Source organism: Podarcis liolepis (assembly GCF_965112155.1).
Source record: "Podarcis liolepis genome assembly, chromosome: 6".
Taxonomy (NCBI): domain Eukaryota; kingdom Metazoa; phylum Chordata; class Lepidosauria; order Squamata; family Lacertidae; genus Podarcis; species Podarcis liolepis.
The window spans coordinates 23363643-23385772 of NC_139559.1; the positions used below are offsets into that span (position 1 = coordinate 23363643).

A 22130-nucleotide genomic window follows, 5' to 3' on the forward strand; every position below is an offset into this window, starting at 1 on the left:
AGGAGGGAGAAAGGTTGTTTTCTGCTGCTCCAGAGAAGCGGACACGGAGCAATGGATCCAAACTACAAGAAAGAAGATTCCACCTAAACATTAGGAAGAACTTCCTGACAGTAAGAGCTGTTCGACAGTGGAATTTGCTGCCAAGGAGTGTGGTGGAGTCTCCTACTTTGGAGGTCTTTAAGCAGAGGCTTGACAACCATATGTCAGGAGTGCTCTGATGGTGTTTCCTGCTTGGCCCTTGTGGTCGATGGCCCTTGTGGTCTCTTCCAACTCTATGATTCTATGATTCTATGATTCTATAATTGTTCAAAGTGGGACATGGGTCTAAACCACTGAGCCTCTTGGGCTTACCAATCAGAAGTTCAGCGGTTCAAATCCACGCAACAGGGTGAGCTCCCATTTCTCTGTCCCAGCTCCTGCCAACCTAGCAGTTTTAAAGCATACCAGTGCAAGTAGATAAATAAGTACCACTGTAACAGGAAGGTAAATGGCGTTTCCATGCACTCTGGCTTCCATCACAGTGTTCCATTGCACCAGAAACGTCTTAGTCATGCTGGCCACATGACCTGGAAAGCTGTCTGTAGACAAACGCCAGCACCCTCAGCCTGAAGCGAGATGAGTGCTGCACCCTATAGCTGGTTTGACTAGACTTAACCGTCCAGGGGTTCTTTACCTTATCTTTACTTTTTACCTGTTTAGAGTTTTAAAGGTCAGGACCAACACTTGGGATGGGATTTGACTAACCAGGCCCGTCAACAGAAGCCCTGAAAAAGGACTTCCTCCCCCCCCAATAATATTTATTATTTTTCATACAAAAACATAACAAAAGAGAGAGTAAACAATAACGAGAGAAAAAATGAAAAGAAAAAAGAATATGAAACATAAAATACATCAAATCACCACATAAACTAAAACTTAATTAATTAATTAAAATCCATCTTCATAAACATATTACTTGACTTCCTCTAATCTCTTCCATCTGAATTTCTTAGTAACTATATATAGCTGTTTCCAATATCATTATTTCATAAAACCATATCACAGTCATAATCATATTTCCTAAATTTTCTTATTGTACATTTTCTTATTTACTTATTTAATCCTAATTTAGTCCTAGGCCTAATTAATTCTTTCAAGTGGTTACATATCTTTAACCTGAAAAAGGACTTCCACCTGTTCATTGCAGCTTTCCCCTCGCTCCTTCTCCATGTGCCGTGCTAGGGTGGAGTCCGAAGAATTTCAGAACAGCGCATGGGCAGAGAAAGGAGCGGTTTATCTATTATGACAATGGAGAGAAAGATAACCCTCCCCACACACACCACTTTCCCAGTAAAATCCCATTGTGCCCATTAATTCTTCAAGGAAAACATAGAACAAGATATGCATCTGCATACTATGAATTGAAACCAATGGCCAGTTTGGACCCCGAGATCCTTCAACATCCCAGGAAGCCCAAGCCACTCCATGACAGGCTTACCTTCAAGGTGGCTCCTAAGGACCTCAGGCCCGTCGAATGCCTCGCCAGCTTCAGCACCCGGAATATCCTCATGAGGCGAAACACCTGCACCACCTTGCTCATGTTGCCCAGCTCCGAGTCACTCCCCGCGGTCACTTCCACCAGAAGGCTGAAGTAGAAAGGCAGCACTGAGACTATGTCAATCAGGTTCAAGGGGTGCTTGAAGAACTTCCTCAAGTTTGGCGCCAGCAGCAAACGGGCCGTCACTTCAAAGGTGAACCAGGAGATGCAAAAGTACTCCAGGTTCTCCAGCACCATGTCGTCCTTCAGGATGCCTTCCTCATCGGGCTCCTGATACTCCGGCATGCTGTGGATGCACATGCTCGCGATGGAGGCCAACACAACGCTGATGGACACAAAGCTGAAGAGCTTGCTTGGGATGGAGTAGCCCGGGTTCTCCATGGTGAGCCAGAGGCGCTTGCGCACATTACCGCAGCGCAGGGTGCTGTAGCGAAGCAGGTCGTGGTTGAAATCCGAGATCTCGTCTGGAGACATGTCCACACTGCTGACCTCGCTTTCTTCATCCCAGTTGTGGTGGCGGCTCTCCAGCTTCCGCTCATGGTAGCGGTAGCTGCAGCAGGAGTCCAGGAAGAATTCGTTGATGCCCCAGTACTCAATCTCTTGGCAAAAGGAGAAGACACACAGCTCGTCCATCACATGCAGCTTGCCCGTCTGGTAGAAGTGGAGCACATAAAGGAAGAAGCCAGGGTTGCGGTCAAAGTAGAATTCCCGGGCACTCACGTCATAGTCGTCGCACAGCTGCAAGATGGACTCTTCCGAGTCGCAGGAGAGCAAGCGCCCAAGGCGAGTGTCGGGGAACTTGGAGAGGGCACTTGAGCTCAGCCTTCTTCTCAGCCCCCCAACGTTGATGTTGATGACCTCATCCTCAAAATTGGGATCCCAATAGTTTAAGGTCTTGTTGACCATGATCAGCAGAGCTGGGGCTAATTTGGCCTGTAAACAAGACAGTCAGAGAGAGAGAGAGATTTTATATAAGACACTGAGTTTCTGCTGAAGTACAGCAATAATCTAAAGCATATTTTGTAGTGAGTTAGAATACCCCATGCCTTGCTTGTTTTAGCAATTTGCCCTAGGTCAAGGGAGGAGAACCTGTTGCACTCCGACGGCCACTGACTTTAGGCAAGTCAGTTTGTGAAATTCATTAAAAACCTGTTTTGCCTTTGTCTTCCCTCCTTGATTCTCACTCTTATTAGTTAGTTTAAACATAACTTCAGACTTTACTGTCCCATTTCTTGGGGGCAAGAATGATTGATGTTCTCCACTTTGTTCACATAAAACATGAGCCCTCTCAATGTCTTCATGGATATGCAGTGTGTATTGGGGGTGTTGGCACATACCCACTGTCCCTGCCCCCAGAGTGGTCATGCATGCTAGGCACCCACTCCACCCATATCTTTCTATATAGACTAGATGTGCTTAGAAGCCTCCTTCACACCTTCCTGGTCAATGCAAGAAGGTTGAGGGTGCAGCGGACAGAGACAGGAAAGCTGACAGCAGGGTCTCCTCACCCTATACACCTTGGGTGGAAGTCAATGGTGCACTCTTCCAATTATTCCATCTGCCCATGCCTTGCAGCTTGCCAGACGGAACGATCCCACCCTCATCCCCTGCACACTGTTCTGTGAGTTCTCCTGACTTCCCCAAACCAATCTTGGGGGGGGGCAGTGGGAAGAAAGGAGAGGAGAGAGGAGCGGAGAGGGAGCCTTGTTGTGCAACCAGAAGTTCTTGAGCAGGGCTTCCATTGACAGAGCTTCAGGTCCACATACATTCTTCTGAATGCATGAATAAGACAATAGTCTAGCTATTACAAACATATAAATAATGTCTTGCCAATTCATTGGCAGACACCTTGCAAACCATAAGAAGAGTATCACGTCCAACTCCAGCTTATTGTGTCCTATTTGCTTTATCTTACCCCATATCTTTAACCAATAGTCTCTTGCTTTGGACAATTTCTCCACACACAGATATAGTTTCTGCCATCCTTTCAATATTTCCAGCATACCTTGGAAATGTACCGCATTATTTGGCAACGTGTCATCATTTCAATACCATTCTCTTGCTAATTCATTTACGGAGAGAAATAAATTGCTCTCAGGCACCAGGTACTCACAGCAGGTATCGAACAGTAAGGAAATGCCTAAGTCATGTTCCCATTCCATCATCTATTGCTTAACTTGTTCTTCCTCACACACACAAAAACACCTAAGATGATTTTATAAATCTTTGACAGAATGTATGTTGCATTTTCAATCTGATGGCGTTTTTCCCTCTTCCAAAAATCAGTACATTCCTGCAACTGGGATCCATTTCAATATAGGTCTAAGGGAAACTAATTCACTCAGTGCATACCGTTTTTAACAAACTGCATTGAGATAACAAAATGACACGGTCGAGTGGTTGTTATCCTGCATTTTCCACTGTGGTTTTCTGTTCACCAGGGGAAAGGGCTGCAGGTCAGTGGTAGAGCATCTACTTTTCATGGAGAAGGTCCCAGGATCAGTCTCTGGTATCTCTGGGAATGCCCCATCTGAAATTCTGGAGAGCCTCTTCCAATCAGTGTAGATAATGCAAACCAAGATGGACCAATGGTCTGACAGCTCCCTCCCATGTCACTCTTCTTACAGTTGGGGTTGTTGTTGTTGGGGAGAGCAGACTTCTGGCCCCAGAGTGCTATTTAGTCATTGCTATTTATTGCGATGTGGGACGCGGGTGGCGCTGTGGGTTAAACCACAGAGCCTAGGACTTGCCGGTCAGAAGGTCGGCAGTTTGAATCCCCGTGACGGGGTGAGCTCCCGTTGCTCAGTCCCTGCTCCTGCCAACCTAGCAGTTCGAAAGCACGCCAAAGGGCAAGTAGATAAATAGGGACCGCACCAGCGGGAAGGTAAACAGCGTTTCCATGTGCTGCTCTGGTTCACCAGAAGCGGCTTAGTCATTCTGGCCACATGACCTGGAAGCTGTCTGTGGACAAATGCCGGCTCCCTCGGCCTATAGAGCGAGATGAGCACGCAACCCTAGAGTCAGTCACAACTGCACCTAATGGTCAGGGGTCCCTTTACCTTATTTATTGCGATGAACCCTCATGCACTATGATAAGTTCTAAGATGCCCTCTTGTTGCACTAAGATCAATGAGAGAAATGTGCAAAAGTGTGGCAGTCTGGAAGCATCTCAACAATTCAAACCAAGATGAATAATCCGTTTCTATGGTACATGCACCATTCATCTGTATGCCCAAACCAGATGACCTCGCCCAAGAGAGGGGAGGCTGTGTAACGCACCAACTATAGCTTTGAACATGTACTGAATTTCTCGTGGATGGAAACAGTCTGTAGCTCACATCATCCAACACATTGTCTTTGTCATCAGGCAGCACTAACTCAAACAGGTTCCGATAAGCAAGTCAAAACTGAGCCTTCTCATCCATCAAACTCCAGCTCCGTATTCAAAATAGCAGCTCCTAAACTGAGCAAAGTACAAGCAATTTTGTCTGTAAAGGAGGTGGCAAAATTCGACGCAGCAGGCAAAGGATGACTCACCCGCAAAGTAAGCTTGCAACCCAGAATCACCTCACCGTAAGCTGCGCTGAGCCACCCCTCCAGATGGTATTTTGCACAGTCAAGGGGAGCGGAGAAGAAAACATTCCTTCTGTGATGCCACCCATCTTTTGGAGAACATCTATGGAATCAAACAGGCTCAGCACAAGATGAGCGTTGACTGGGACAGCCCTTTCTCCCCCTCTCCACCACCAGTTACTCAGCTTTTATGTGAAGAAAACAGGCGTCTGCCTACATAGCAAGAAGGAGAATCATTTACACCATTGCTCACCTTCATCCTAATGACAACCTGACTCATCCAGAGACCAGACAATGCAAGGAAACCTGGTCCCCCAAATTCCACAATATGCACATTCTAGCTTGCTTCTCACAGCATGTAGAATTCTCAAAGCACGTAGCATTAGCAAGTACAGTGGTGCCTCGCAAGACGAAAATAATCCGTTCCACGAGTCTCTTCATCTAGCGGTTTTTTCGTCTTGCGAAGCAACCCTATTAGCGGCTTAGCGGATTAGCGCTATTAGCAGTTTAGCAGTTTAGCGGTTTAGCGGCTATTAAAGGCTTAGCGGCTAAAAGGCTATTAGCGGCTTAGTGGCTTAGCGGCTTAGAAAAAGGGGGGAGCGAAAAAAATCGCAAGACTCGCAAGATGTTTTCGTCTTGCGAAGCAAGCCCATAGGGAAATTCGTCTTGCGAAGCGCATCGAAAAACGGAAAACCCTTTCGTCTAGCGGGTTTTTCGTCTTGTGAGGCATTCGTCTTGTGGGGCACCACTGTAACAATATTGTGACAGATACAGGACAGAATGGCCCGTAAGTTGTTTTAAACTGTTTTTAATACTGTGTTTTAATGTGATAGCCTGCCTTGGGACCCTAGGGCAAAAAGCAGGTAATAAATTAGAAATAACAGCAACAACATCAACAACAACAGCGGTGAGCAGAGTCAAAGTAAATGTACACATATCCCGTTCAATTCCATCCATGCACAAAACCCATTCAAACACAAACACACAAACCTTCCCTGCAGCCAGTACAGAAATAGATTGAGCAGGCAAAGTCTAAGTTACTAGCGCAGATCACAAAAATATCAAAATTCAATATCAAAATCAGTTAAACCAGTTCACAATCAGAAGCACAGGGCAGGATACATATATACACACTTAAACAAATACCCATACATACATATATGAGATATGTGAAAAGGCAATTGTAAAGAGGTGCAATTTTGGCATACAACAAAGGCTACACAATTAGGGTGTCAGATTCACCTCTGTGGAGACGGAATTCCATAGGCTTTTCTGCCTCCCCAAACTTCCAAGGGTGGTAGAATTACCTAGAGAGCCCCCCCCCCTCTGTTAAAGACCCAAGAGGGTTTCTGGGAAGAAAGTGGTCTTTCAAATATTCTTAAATTCTGGGCTGTCACCTGCAATAAAGTTACTGTATTAGAAGCTGTTCCAAACTCTTCTTTCAACTCCTTGGACAGAAGAGTACCCCTGAAAGAACTAAAGGTAAAAACCAAAATACAACAGAGAAAACCAGTATCTACTGTTAATGTCCTGAATTTATTACAGAAAAGAACTTGCACTAGATTTATTGGGGTTGTTCCCAGTTCTACAAAAAACCCACAACCCTCTGCTTCTTCCAGGTTTCTCTGCTTGCTTCAAGATTAAGCTCAGAGGATGGAAGTTCCAACTCCTACAAGCAGACCTGCCCAAACTCATGAAAATGCTGCCTTTTCAACAACTGTTATGTTGTTGGAAAGGGGTCATAGTTCAGTAGCAGAATACGTACTTTCCATAGAGAAGGTTCCTGGAGCAACCCCGGGAACTTCCAGCTAAAAGGAGAAGGGAGAAGGTAACGAGAAAGACATTGGCCTGAGACCCAGTGTAGGAAACTACATTATACACAGTCAGATCACTGGTTCATCTAGCTCAGTACTGTCTACACGGACTAGCAGCACCTCCCCAAGGTTTCAGGCACAGCACGCTTCCAGCCCTAACTGGAGATGCTGAAGATTGAACTTGAGACTCTCTACATGCCAAGCAAATTATCTTCCACTGAGCTACAGCCCTTCATCTAAGGAGAGACAGTGTCACTGAGAGTAAACTGTGAATAATCTAGTAAACTAGATGAAGAGAAAGTCTTGAGTTGGTGTAAGGTCGTTTCTTCAGTTGTGTTGCTGTTATCTCAGAGAAGCTGTTTGCATGTGACCAAAAAGAAAAAAGAAAAAGAAAAGATTCCAATCACAGCGATTTAAGTAGGGAAAGGCAGCTAGGATAACTCCACAGTCCTTCTAGTCTGGACATGGTTGGCACTGAGGTCAAAACAACCAAGCCTCTTGGGCTTGCTGATTGGAAGGTTGGCGGTTTGAATCCCCACGACGGACCGAGCTCCCGTTGCTCTGTCCCAGCTCCTGCCAACCTAGCAGTTCGAAAGCACACCAGTGCAAGTAGATAAATAGGTACCACTGTGGCAGGAAGGTAAACGGCGTTTCTGGTTTCCGTCACGGTGTTCCGTTGCGCCAGAAGCAGCTTAGTCATGCTGGCCACATGACCTGGAAAGCTGTCTGCGGACAAACGCCTGTTCCCTCAGCCTGAAAAGTGAGATGAGCACCACAACCCCATAGTCGCTTTTGACTGGACTAACCGTCCAGGAATCCTTTACCTTTACCTTTCTAGTCTGGTGAAAGGCACTGGTTGTTCCCTAGGCAGGATAATGCACTGCAGGCTCACTTCAAGGATGGGCTAAGAAATCCAGCTGGGACAACGCTGCAACACTATTCTGGGCCAAGAATCTGTCTGATCTCTCATTCACTCTCACATGCAACCTGAAATAAAAAGTCACAGTGCATCCTAACCCTTAAAAGGTCTGTCCAGAGCAACAGCCAGCTATGGATGCAAGCTGAAATGAGCTCAAGCAGCTCCTGTCTCCCTCCTTCCCATTTTTCATTTTTTGTTTTTTTCAATTTGCCCCAGTTAACTAAGCATGCTCAGTTCTCATTGGGCTGTGTTTTTGGGGGGGGGAGTTGGGGGGGTTGTGTTTTTTTACTGCATTAGAACTTGCTTTCTGTTCTTTAAGATTGCACTCCAAGCATGCCAATTCCACCCTCTCACCTCACAGAGGGTCTATTTTGATCCTATCTCTGTCGGCACTCAGCACCTGCACTCCCTATTACAGGGATTGATTTTTGTTTGTGCCACTAAAAATGTAACAAATCTGTGGCAAACTGGTATCTGAACACCCGTTAGTAACACACATTGGGTAGAGAACTGGCCCTGGCTGTGGCTCCTGGTGAGAGTACACTAATGAAGATTTTGTTGTTTAGTCATTTAGTCGTGTCCGGCTCTTCGTGACCCCATGGACCAGTGCACGCCAGGCACTCCTGGCCTCCATTGCCTCCCACAGTTTGGTCAAACTCATGGGACTCTCAAGAGTCTCCTCCAGCCCCATAATTCACAAGCATCAATTCTTCGGCGATCAGCCTTCTTTATGGTCCAGCTCTCACTTCCATACATCACTACTGGGAAAACCATAACTCTAACTATACGGATTTTTGTCGGCAAGGTGATGTCTCTGCTTTTTAAGATGCTGTCTAGGTTTGTCATCACTTTTCTCCCAAGAAGCAGGCGTCTTTTAATTTCATGGCTGCTGTCACCATCTGCAGTGATTATGAAGCCCAAGAAGGTAAAATCTCTCACTGCCTCCATTTCTTCCCTGCCTATTTGCCAGGAGGTGATGGGACCAATGGCCATGATCTTAGTTTTTTTGATGTTGAGCTTCAGGCCATATTTTGCGCCCTCCTCTTTCACCCTCAGTAAAAGGTTCTTTAATTCCTCCTCACTTTCTGCTGTCAAAGTTCTGTCATCTGCATATCTGAGATGGCTGATATTTCTTCCAGCAATCTTAATTCTGGCTTGGGATTCATCCAGTCCAGCCTTTCGCATGATGTATTCTGCATATAAGTTAAATAAGCAGGGAGACAATATACAGCCTTGTCGTACTCCATTCCAGTGCAAACGGGTTAAAAAAATAAAGGAATACTGTCATTGCAGTAGGGAAGCAAGGGGTCTCACCTCCAAATATATATATATATATTTGCAAGGCTGCTTCGGTATGTGCTCATTTTTGCAAGCACCCACAGCCAAAGCACCTGCATCTGTTTTACTCTTTATTCAATGGGCCTTACTCCCAAGAAAGCATCCACAGGACTGAAGCCCAGTTTAGATCATGACGTGTGCGTATACACAAGGAAATCTTCCTTCTTCCTAACAAATGTCTTCTTGTGTGGCCAAAAACGGGAGGTTTCCACTGTTGATTTCCTCAAAAACCAATGGGTACCCTTTTAAAAAAATGCAGCAGTGGTAGGAGCCTAGGAAGGGTCAAAGTTCAGTGGTAGAGAGCATCTAGTTTTCACTAGGTCTGAAACCCTGGATTATCCTGAGCTAGATGGATCAGATGTATGACAAAGGCGGTTTCCTATGACGAGATCCACGAGTTTGTTAAGTATTTGAAGACTCTCCCTGCTCAAAAATTCCTTCAGACATCCAGTTTAATATTGCTCAGCTCAGTGGCTTCAAAGCAACGCTGCTGATACTTTTGTGATGCAGCGCTTCTGCCACAGCAACCCACCAACTCTGTGTGAAGGGCATCGGCTGAGATCAAGCAATATCTGTTAATTATTAAGCATCTGAGAAGGGAGCCCCTCTCCTTCAACTGGGAAGAGAGCGGTGGCATTATCATGGCTGTGCAACTGAATTTTCCAAAAGGGCTCCTGCCCACCTAGCAGTTCAAAAGCATGCCAAAGTGCAAGTAGATAAATAGGTACCGCTCTGGCAGGAAGGTAAACGGCATTTCTGTGCGCTGCTCTGGTTCGCCAGAAGTGGCTTAGTCATGCTGGCCACATGACCCGGAAGCTGTCTGCGGACAAACACCGGCTCCCTCGGCCTATAGAGCGAGATGAGTGCCGCAACCCCAGAGTTGTCCGTGACTGGACCTAATGGTCAGGGGTACCTTTACCTTTACTAAAGAGAAGGAGGACCAAAAGCTCCAAAGACCCCACTATGATCTTGCTAAGGAAGGGAGTTGACCAATAAAATGGCATAGCGGTAAAGGATTAAAGCACCCTCTCCCCAAAAGACATTGAACTAAGTGGAAATTGCCCCCCCCCTCCATTGCTGCTTTTAAGTTTTAAAAAGACACTGAGAAATTACCACATTCCCATTCATGTGGCTTGGCCAAGTTCTGGTGAAAGAAGCCTTCGTTCATACAAAGCTTTTGCAAGGATGCTCGAAAGCATTCAAAGAGGCATCTGGGTTACACTCTCAAAACAACATCCTCCCAAATTCAAAATAAAATAAAATAAATAAAAATACTCTTTATGTTGGGGGCAGGTAGCCTTGCTTAAAAAAAATAAAAAATCTAAAGGAACATTTGCTGCTGGAACTATCCTGCTAAGGGAGAGCAGAATCTGTGACGTATTAAAACAATTAGATTAAATCATCACAGGCTGTCACATCAGCAGCAGAGAAACTTGTTGATGGATGTGAGGAACATTGCAGGGACTGTCCATAAGAGGTCTTGCAGCAGCACAACAGCAACAAGGGCTCCGAGAAAGAGCTGCCATTTCCCAAAAAACACAATGTCTTAACAGTTTCAAGAGTGCCGGGAAATTGTGCTCTCCCTCCGGAAGATTTCTGCTTTAGAAAAAGGATGTCTGGCTCCTGAACAAATAAGCAACATCCATCACCGGGCAGAGCCCAATTGAAGGCTTCTTTAGTTGTAGCTAAAGAGGTTTCCTCCCATCACTTCTTGAAGCTATAGAACGCCACGGTGCTTATTCTGGCTGGTGAAAAGGTCCTTCGCTGTTCTCCTTGGAAGTGGCACTCTTGAAGCCCGCTGCTATACTCAGGAGCGCAATGCCATGGGTGTCTACTTAAAAGTAAGTCCAATTGAGTTCAATGGGGGCTTACTCCCAGGTAAGGTGCTGGGGTCTACACTGCTAGACTGAGCAAAGTGCATTCTGGATTAACAGATTAGCAGATGTATTTCCATCATGTCTACCTGATTAGAATTCCCGGAAGAAATCCCAGCTGGTTCTGATGGGATTACGCTCAAATAACCCAATAGAGGGGATTCATTCCTAGTATGGCAAACCCAACGCAGCTACTGTTCTGGGAAGCAAATAAAAACAATCCCTTTATGATGTTATCTTGCCACACATATACAGAGCAGAAGCCTATTTTGTTTTCAGACGGCGGGGGGTGGGGGAGGAGGCCATACAACTTGCAGAATAAGAAAGAAAAGAAAACCACCCACTTACATTTATCAAATAAAATATTGCCACTTCTAATTATTCAGAAAATAGAGAGGGGTAGAACCAGTTTTGAAAAACCAGGAACTGTAAGGAGATGATTAATAAGGAGGAAGAAATCAGATTGATGGGGCAGCTTCAGGAGACGCCAAGAGCCACAATAAATGAGCCTGCATGTGGGCCAGTTTCCCACATGTGAAATTTAGGATTGAATTATTGGCATGTAGTCCATAAACATGGCTTGATATGGACAGCAAAACCATTAAAACAAACCAAAAACATATCCAAAACTGAGTCTTAAGCCCAAGATGTTGCATGTGCCTTCTTGTCATTTTTGTCTTGGGTCCCATCTGCACTGTACATTTAAAGCAGTATCATACCAATTTAAACATTCGGGCTTCCCCCAAAGAATCTGAAACTCCCACCTCATGGTTACAATTCCCAAAGTTCCTTGGGAAGAGGGATTGATTGAATGTTCTGCCACTTTGGGAACCGCAGCCCTGTGAGGAATATACTCCTAGCACCCTTAATGAACTACATTTCCTAGGATTCTTGGGGGAAGGGGAGCCATGCCTATTTGATGTATCATAATAGTTTTCAATGTGTGGCACAAAAGGGTCTTAGGTTAGTATCCATTTTGGCTTCATTAGGTGTGAACAAAGTGCTTGGAAGAAGTCCTTAATCTGATTCTGAATCTGAATCTGCTCTCCATTCTGGCCAGTAAAATCCAGAAAGAATTTGGGCTAGTAACTTCAGGAAGACACTCTTATATTTGGGTTCTCCTTCAGCAGTTAATTACCTACCACACGGTCCTTGAAGAAAGAAAAGTGTGTTGATGACTCAGGAAATTACTCGCCTGTATCTAATTTCCATTTGCGGAAAAGGTAACCAAGCATCCAGGCACCTGTAGTGTGGGTCTTTATCTTCTCCTGTATTCAGGATGGGGCAGACATCTGCCATGTAACATGGTAGCCACTAGCTTAGATCACAGAACTGTAAAGTTGGAAGGGACCCAAAGGCTTAAACATTTTTCATGAAGCCACTTGTAATTACCTGAATGTTGTCTCAAACAGTTTTGTGGATTGTGAGTGGGGAGTTTGCAAACCATTCAAGATTGAAATTAGGAGGAACGGAGAAGATTGAGGATACAGTACATTTGCAGAGGCAATCCTTTCTTCGTTCAAACAGATCAGTTACAGTGACAGAACTGCAGACCTTGCTTGAAGCAGAGGTCCTGGAATCACAATTCCAATGGACAAATCACCGGCAATTACATCCTTGAACTTCACTTGTTTATATGTTTAAAAGTGGTTATCAACATATAAAGGGCAGACTTCCAAATTCTGTGCTGGTCTAGCAACACGGCTGATGTATGCGATCAGCCTCTGAGCTTAATTGCACAATTCATTTTTCTACACAGACTCCTTCTGTAGGAGCAAAGCAAGACGATCGTTTCTGCAAGAACAAACAAAGCAGCAATATTGCTATTTGATTAACTTTTGCATGGACCATGTTCTCATTGAAGCAAACATTAATAATTGGATTTCTTTCCCCTCCCCTTAAAGAATGGTAATTTCAATCTTACAGACACAGGAATTTGCTGGTGGGACAACGAAGAACCAAACCTGTGTGCCAAAGCCATGATTGTCAAATTGACAATTTCTCCTGATTTTCAATGCATCAGACGATATTTAAATAGTATCATCATGGAACTAACTTTACAGAGAAGCATATCCAAGCATATCCATATCCAAGCATATCCATATCCAACCCTTCCCCCAAGAGAGATGGGAGTCTTAATTTAGTCACGGGAAGGGAAAGGAAGAGAGCAGAGAAGACAGACAAGGAATGAAAGTGATTAAACGTAGCTGTATCCACTTAGCTAACCTTCAGATGTTGCTTGACTACTACAACAACCATCATTCCTGAATAGTGACCAACAGGCTAGGACTTAGGCTATGTTTCTGTTGTGAAGCTGTAGTTGAGCCAAAGCTTTGCAGAGGAAGTGATGCAATGTAAGACGGAGACCTAAGCATAAAAGGGAGCAAGGGCAAAAAGACAGAGTATTTTAAAAGGGCCAAAGTTCAAGTGGGTTGAAGGAATTTCAGCATAGGTCTCTTGGGTGACCTTTGAAGGTGGTTCTCACTGGTGATCTGTCTATTAGATGGATGGAGACCCTGCTGGACTCCCAACAGCCCCAGCCAGTATGGCTAATGGTCAGGAATTATGGGAGTTGTAGTCCATCAACATCTGGAAAACTGCACGTTCTCCATCCCAGGTCTAGAGCATCCAGTGTGTCATGGGCCATTTTCAAATTCATGTTTGGCTGGAGTCCAAAAGCTGGAGGGTAAAAAGTTTTGGCCTAGCTCTAGGGTTTTAAAACTGACCAGCCGGAGAGATCTAAAGAAGCTCATTGAGATAAAAAAAATAGTCTTTGATTCACATGTAAAAGTAGGCACCGAGGAGACTATGTGTACTGACCTCTTTTAGGAAGCTGTTCTAGATATTGGGTACCACCACTACAAATTTATCATCCATGTCTCCACCTGCTGTACCTTTGACACCAGGGAGTTTAACTGAGGGCCTCTTGATGCAGAATAAGGTAGATTCAAACAATGGGAGGCAATTGAGATTCTAGTGCCAGGCCATTTAGAGCTGTAAAGGTCAATACCAGCCTCTTGAACTGAGTCTGGAAGCAGAATGGTATCCAGCACAGCTGGCAAAAGATTGATAAAATATGATCCAGTAGAACAGCTCCAGTCAGAATCCTGCCAGCTGCATTGAGTCAATGGAAGTTTCCAGAGTCTTTAAGGACAGTTCCACATACAGCACACTGCAGGAAGCTAGCCTGGAGGTGACATGAACACACAGGCCAGATGTGCTTTTGCCAGTATAGCTGGCATAAAATATCAAGTTGGTAAAACATGTTACTGGCCACAACTATCAATTCTGCTTAAGGAGCAGATCCTGATCCAGGGATACTCCCCAAACTGCAAACCTGCTGCATTTTGTGTAGGAAAGGGCAGAGAGAGGAGGGTGCAATCTTGTCTGAAACATATTGACCACTAGAACCCCACAGCCAACAGTACCTCCGTCTTGCGTGGTTAAGCTTCAGTTTGACCTCATCCAATCCAAAGATGACACCAGTTCAGGGCTTCTAATCTTGCCTCCCTAGGATCAGAAGATGCAAACAAGAGATGTTGCTCAGTGTCATCTGCAAGCAGATGATGTCCTATCCTGGTCCAAATCCCTGAATGGCCTCTCCCAGCAGATCCACGTATGTTAAGGGAACAGGAAACAAGATGGAACCTTGTAGTACCACATATCCTAAATGCAGTCTCCCACCACCACTTTCTGGGACTGACCCATCAAGAGAGGATGGAGCCACTACACCCCACCAAGGTGATTCAGAAGGGTACAATAGTTGATGGCATCATAAGCCACAGAGAGGTGGACCTCTGTTGATCTCCTGTTGGAGGGCTCCCACCAGCACTTTCAGGTCCAAAAGAAGGCTTGGAACTTGATGGGAAAAGAATATTCTGATTCAAGAAACCTTGAAACTGCTTCACACACTCAAGCACTTTGCCCGATGAAGCACAACAGATCTCATACAGGGCGAAAGCTGTTCAAACTGGCAGGATAAAGTTGTGAGGTTGTTGTTTTCCCCCTAATACACTCAACCCTTCCACCAGCTGTTGCCAATCTGGTGACCTCCAGATGTTTTTCCAAAGCTTCCAGAAGACACCAGGTTACCAAAGCCTGACTTGAAGTGTTGCCATGATCTCACCTTCCGACAGTGAGACATGCACCCATTTTATAACACAGCTGCCCAGCCTCAGCCTGGCTAACTAATGAAGGCTGGGAATCATCTGTCCACATCCTCCTGGGAAGAACCTACGGAAGAAATATGATAAATGGCTTGCCATGGAAATACATTTTTGAAGTGTACTTTTGAAGTACACACATACTTCCTCATGTTTTGCAGCAGGAGGAGGCAAAGACTCAGGAGGCTCCACGGAAGCCAGAAATGCCACAGCTCACCTAGTTATGGGAAGCTCACCTCTGCTGAAATGAATCAGCAATTGTGAGTTGCAGTGCATTCATTCATTACAAGCAGGGCAACCTGTTTTCTTAGCCAGGTAATTATGAGCTTCAGCAACATCTCTCTAGCCATGAGATCAAGGGAATGCGGTCAAAGGAGGACGATGACTGATGTTTTCCCTTAGTGAACCAGTAGGGAAATCCTGTGCTTGGGAGGTCACCTTCATCCTTATATTTCTGGCCAATTTCGTGGGTTTCCACTTCTTCATGTTCATAAAATATTCTTTTGATGGGGAGGGGAACATCAGTAAGTCCTGTGGTCTGCTTAATCTTTTTTTTAAATCCCTTTAACACGCCACCTTTCTACATGCATGCTAAAGTTCTTCACTAGCATTGCCATCAACAATACCAGTTCCTCCTCCCTCTGAGAACATCAGACCGGAGCTCCAGGTCCCCATCATCTAAGCTACATGCTACTGCTTTGCCTCCAAAAACCTTTTAAATGCTAGAAAGTGTGGCTCCCAGTCCTACCAGACTAGACATTTCTGTTGCACATCTCTCCTTTCCCACTGATCAAAGGACACTACATATTCATAAGAACCACCCTAAAAGCCCATCTAGTTAAGCATTTTGTTCCACAGAGACTAGGCATATGCCTCCTGGAAACCCTAAGAGGAGCATGTTGTTGTTGTTCTCTGGCAAATGGTATTCCACATCCCTTTGTGGCTTGCAAACAATGGTAAATTGCCAACTACATCCTCTCTTCAATCCTGAGCACTTGAATTGCTGTTTCGAGTGAGGTGCAGGAGAGGATTAATAGAACACCCTTTCTGCCTTAGTAAAAGCCTCATTTCCTAGTTCTGAGGCTGGTGCAATTCAGAGGTCTTCAAATATGTTCATCAGTAGCAATCGCAAGCTTAATTCTAGAGACCAACAGGCAAAGATCTAGTGTATTCCGCTAAAGAATGAACTGGTTTTCAAAAAGTCACTGTCAGCAAGGGAAGATGCAGTATTTTTTGCTCTATAAGACACACTTTTCCCCTCCTAAAAAGTAAGGGGAAATGTGTGCGCGTCTTATGGAGCGAATGCAGGCTGTGCAGCTTTCACTGAAGCAAGGAGAGCAAGAGGGATCGGTGCGCACTGACCCTTCTTGCTCTCCTGGCTTCGCTTCGCTGGAGAGGCGCTGCGCAGCTTTCCCTCTCGGCGCAGCGCCCCTTTAGCGAAGCGGGAGGAGAAATGGAAGGGGCTCTGCTTCTCCTGCTGCTTGCTGCATAGAGAGAGGGAAACCTGTGCAGTGCCCCTTCAGCGAAGCGGCAGGAGAAATGGAGCCCCTTCCATTTCTCCCCCCGCTTTGCTGGAGAGTCGCTGAGCAGAGAGGGCAAGAATATATTTTTTTCTTGTTCTCCTCCTCTAAAACCAGGTGTGTCTTATGGTCGGGTGTGTCTTATAGAGCAAAGAATACAGTGAGTGTGAGAGTAGAATGGGCCAGTCACCCACCAGTTCCCCTTTAAGCCCCCCACTTTTCACTTTACATGAGGGATGCAGTGTGACTTGCCTCTGGGGGTCTGGAAGCCATCACTAGAAACAGTGACTGGCCACCAAGCCCAGCCCAAATGTTTGCACTCCTGTCTCAATAACTGGTTTGCACAGATTGCCTTGGGCCACATTGGAGATCTCACCCCAAGGGCCTCATGAAGACCCCAAGCCCAGCAGCCAACAGCCCCGAGCTAGAGCAATCAGACCACTTTATGAAGCAGATTAGAAGAGACCAGGAGGAACGAGAGACCAGGAAACACGTTTCTTGCATTTTAATGTCACTCCCAAGGACAGGTAAAGCTGCTACCAGACAGCATCTGATGAACCAGAGTTCTTTACGTCAAACACCACTCCAGACACAGCTGGCTCCCAGGTGTTTTGGGCGGACACGCAGTTACGCAGTTCTTTTGGGGGAGGGAAAAAAGAACATTAAAGGTACACACACAAAAACACACAGCTGCTGGAAGATCAGCGCAGGGATTGGGCCAAGATGAGTCTTCTTAATCCTTGCATACTATTTTCCTGCTGCAATCCCCTTTTACCACACACCACCCCTCCCTCACAGCAGGGTGCAGATGAGACAGAAGCAACAAGGTGTTCCTTCTGCACGCTTCGCCGCAACAACAAGCAACTGAGTCATGCATATAGATTAAAATGCACTCAGTATACCTACAGCTTCGTCCTTCTCTACACCACAGATGAGCCATCTAAATCTTTCCCCCTTCTCACCACTCGGGCAACCGTGTGATACTTGGACACAGGTACGAAGAAATTTGCCAGACCATCTCTATGTAATTGCCATAAACATTCTGCAACCATTATCACAGGGAAGACTTATAGAAAACCCGAGGCTGCCTGCGCCAGATGTTCTTTCAGTACATCTATTTCAGTCCATTGGCACAAAAGAGAACCCGGGAAATAGGACCTGGAAACACATGCATGAGGTTTTTCCTACATGGTCTTGTGTGCCAATGCTGCAAACGCCACAGTGCAACTATGCAGGCCATCTTTTGCCAGTCTGGTGCTTGCTGGGACTGATGGGAGCTGTCACCGCAAACATCTGGAGGGCTCCAGGTTGCAGAAAGGTGGCCCAGGCCATGGGGAATCTATGTGGGTTGTTCAAGGGCACCAGTGACGTTGGAGATGAGGATGCACTGAAAATCAATACGTAAGATACCGCAAAAGCCACACGTGCTCCAATATCACTTCTTGTCCCAAACCCTCATCAGTGAAGGTCATGGCTGAGGAAGGATTTCAGCATTCTCTTCCCACAGCCAAGCCCAATGTCCCATCACTTGGATTGCTTCTCAGCAGCAGCCTCACACAGAATGCTGTTGCAGAGAGCATCTTCTAACCAGCCATTCCCAAAGCCTCCCGGACTTCCACTTTGATAGATAACAACAAGGGAATGAGAGAATTATGTGTACAAAACATGAGGATGCTTTCTGGAGCATGTGAATGGGACCACCTGAAGCCAGGCAACAAATGGGCCTTATTAGATGCTCATCCCACTTTTCATCTTAAGGAACTCAAGGTTGTCTACATTTAACCCTCACAACAGTCCTGTGAGGTCTGTTAAGGAGCAAGGATGGCAACTGGCCAAGGGTTGCCCAATGAGCTTCATGGACAGGCATGGAGTTGAACGCAGACCTCCCAGATTCCTGTACCAGCAATCACATCATATTTGTCGTCCACTGGGAATCTAGTTTTTCCCAGCTGGCCCTGCACCAATGCCTTCTAATAGCCAATAAAGGCCCCGAGTTGGCCACTACATTTAGGAGAGGAAGGGGCAGTGCCAAGTTGAATGCCAAGGAAGGGCACAGGAGGCTTGACCTTTGCCTGCTGGCGGATTCCCTACAGGGAATAAGCTTCTGCCAACTAGTTGCATGGAGCCTCTCACTTCGGGGCAGGCCATTCTCTCCCTCCACAACCTTAAAAGTCTGATGAAGGCACTGTTAAATAGTGGGTAGACATAGCAGTAACAGCCCCCCCCCCCCACCAGGAGAAAAAGCAGGTGATCCTGGGATCAGATGGGAGAGAGAGATTAAGCAAATCATCTCCAGTGGTCAGTCCCAAAATGAGATCTACAGGGGTGCAGACCTGCTTGGACGCACAGCTGTCTGACTTGGAAGCTTCACCTCCCTAATACCAGGTGGTGAGTAGTCTAGCTGCAGTAAAAAAATCACTTTGTGCGCGCTCAGGGACACTCACTTTTGTCAGTTTCATCTCACCTTACTACCGTACTATTTGCCACTAGGAAAGCTCCAGCAAGATCAGACCCTAATGAAAGCACACACTAGCCTGCAAATCCCACCTGGGGACTCTAAATCCCACTAGATGTGAGAGATGCTTCTCCAGGAACAAACACTCTGCACATGCTCAACAACACTCTCTTCATAAAGACCCTTCAACTTATACCAGATTGAGCCCTGGCGTTAAAATTGGGTTATTGGGGTGGGGGCGTGCTACTAAGCCATGGCTCAAATCAATCTCGGGAAGGGGGCGAAAAAGCGCTGGGCTAGGTAGACCACCTTCGCGTCCCCTCTGGGCGAACGAGCTTCACTTGGGCGTGGGGCAGAGACTCAGCCTCGGGGCCACCACGCCCAGCACGAGAAAGACCCAGCCTTCAACCTCAGACCCAATTACATGGGAGTAAACATCACCGACCAATAGCACTTTCTTCCGAGCAACCATGCTCAGGATCGCGCCATTGCAAGACCGATCCTTCCACCCTCCGCCCTTAACGGCAGCTATTATTATTATTAATTAAATTTCTACACCGCCCTCCCCCCGAAGATCCCAGCTAGCGTCCCACCTACCTCTCCGCACAGGTGCCCGCAGGGAGCCGCGGGTGCGTGCCTCTCCCGGGCACAGTCGTTCAGCCGCTGCGCCCTGGCCAGGGGCTCCGGGCAGAGTTGGGCGCGCACATGCCTGGAGGGGGAGGCGCCGCCCGCGATCTGGCCCCGCGCTCCGGTTGAGCCATGTGCGGCTGGGCGGGAGGCGCCCGATCTCCTCTCCTTCCCTCCTCCCGGATCCGGAGCGGAGAGAGCCAGCCCTTTAGCGCCGCCGCTGCTGCTGCCCCGCGCCTTCCTCTTCTCGGCGCCCGGGGCGCCTCCAGCCGCTGCGCGCTGCGCCGCGCCAGGCGATCCAAAAGGGACACCTCCCCAGCGCCGGCGGCTGTACGCCGAAAGTTGCCATTCTGCGCCTTTTTGAAGCTCAGTTCGCCACGCCGCCGACGGCCGCCAGGCGAGACAGCCCGCCTGCTAGGCACCGTCTACAAATTCGCGCTCTGTTTCACAGAGGGAGAAAGAGGCAAACAAGCGCAGGGATAAGGGATCGCGCCGAGCCTGGTCTTGGAGGCTCCTCCTCGTCCTCTCCCGAGCGGAGAGGCCTGCAACCGAAAGAGGCAGGCAGGCAGGCAGACTCAGGAGGGAGAAGCCTCCTCGGTGCTCCTTGGAGCCCTGCCTCCGCCGTCTAGCGCCGGGACCATTGGGAAGGCAGTTAATTAGGAGAGATGCGTGGCTGGGGAAGCCTCTGGGCAAACCGGGATGGGATTTGTGCGCCTAAGCGTAAATCAGAGGAAGCGGAGAAGAGAGCGGTTAGGGGAATTGGGCAGGCAGCCGGCGCAGATAATTGCAAGGGAGGGGGAGGTCGGCTGCAGGAACAAGAGAGGAGAACGAGGGGGAGCTGCGTGGGGGTGTGGGAGGAAGCCCCCCCTTCCCTTTGTTCTCCCTGGGAAGACAAAAGGGATCTGGCAAAAGCTGGAAGAAGGGAAGGGAACCTTAGGGGAGGAGAGGGAAGGGAGACCTGGGAGACGAAATCGGACAACAGGCCCCGCGACCCTGGCCTTGGCTTCGTGGGGATTTGGTGCAGAAAAAGAGGCATCATAGAATTGTAAGGGCCCACGATGGCCCTATAGTCCAACCCCCTACAGTGTAGGACTCTTTTGCCCCTTGTGGGTCTCAAACCCATTAGGAGTCTCATGCTCTACGCCTCTACCAACTGAGCTACTTGTTCTTTTAAATCCTGAAATCACTGCCCTGGCCAGGCATTTTTGTGGCTGGGGTGGTTTCCCAAACATCTGCATCTTTGTGGAACCCAGCACTTTGTGGAACGGTTTTTTAAAAATAATGCAACATAGGGGGACCGGCTTTTCGTGCCACATTTAAGTGTGGCCAATCCTGTGAGGGCCAAATGCCACTGAACACACACACACACACACACACACACACACACTTTCTTGCACACAGGATTACATGCACAACAGCCCTGCACATAACACACACTCCTCACACATGCAGACTCCTCCACCGCACACACAAACCGGCTCTATCTCATCCTAACCCAGTTCCACCCAAAGAGTAGGTGACAGTGCCGTGTCTGCTGCCCTCACCAAGCCTCTGTGCAAATGGTGAATTGGAAGTTTCAGGAGCTATCTTGAAAACATGTCTGCTTACTCCAGATCCAACAGAAAAGATTACATAAACCAGTGTCGTTTTAAGATTGTAAAATGTGTTTGTTAGAAGCAAATGTGAAATGATGTACATTGGGAGCTGAAAGAATCTAAGGTGGGGGCTGAATGGGTGGTAACTAAATAGGAAAGTGATTGTAAGGTCATGGTGAATAGCTGAATGAAAATATCAACATAAGTTGCAAAGGTGGTAGTTTTGGTGGCCCCACCATAGGGCTGGAAAATGTGCAGAAAAGGGTAATGCAAATGACTAGTGAATCATTTCCTTCTCCACTACAGATGTTCAGCCTATCATCTCAGCAAAGCTGAATATATGCTTGGCAAACCTGCTACTGTAAAGGGCGTGACTACATAACAGACATTTAAACCGTAATTATCACTGGCGGTAATTTTTGCATCTCATTGCCATTCAACTCCCACCTTACTGTTTTCTCCTTTATATCCAGCTAGAATTTCATTTCATGCACCTGACAAAGTGGGTTTGAGATCACTAAACCTTATGCCACCATATTTTTTTTACTCTTTAAGGTGCTGCAAGTTGTCCTATGCTGTTTTGCTGAATGCACATGGGGGGGGGGGCTGGATCAGCTTTGGTTTGGGAAAAGGGGTGTTTGGGACTTCTTAGTTTAGGGAGGGGAGATACAGCTGAGCTGGGACACGGTATACACGGTAGAGAAAGTGGATAGAA

The 22130-nt window shown here is 46.8% G+C and overlaps 1 protein-coding gene across 5 annotated transcripts in view; it reads right to left on the reverse strand.

The window, feature by feature from the left end:
- Positions 1-22130, reverse strand: part of KCNS1 (potassium voltage-gated channel modifier subfamily S member 1) — a 71855-nt gene that overhangs the window by 44284 nt on the left and 5441 nt on the right. For 2 of the 5 annotated variants that reach the window (XR_014527295.1, XR_014527296.1), the window contains exons 1-3: positions 19791-19891; positions 14484-14565; positions 1478-2470 (exon numbers count right to left, since the gene is read on the reverse strand). Coding sequence is in view for 3 of the 5 variants with exons in the window: in XM_083508157.1 (XP_083364283.1) it covers positions 1478-2443 (966 nt within the window). In the remaining 2 variants the exon portion in view is untranslated. Of the gene's footprint in view, positions 1-1477; positions 2471-14483; positions 14566-19790; positions 20516-22130 lie in introns of those variants that run through there. The other 3 variants (XM_083508157.1, XM_083508159.1, XM_083508158.1) reach the window with 3 other exon arrangements.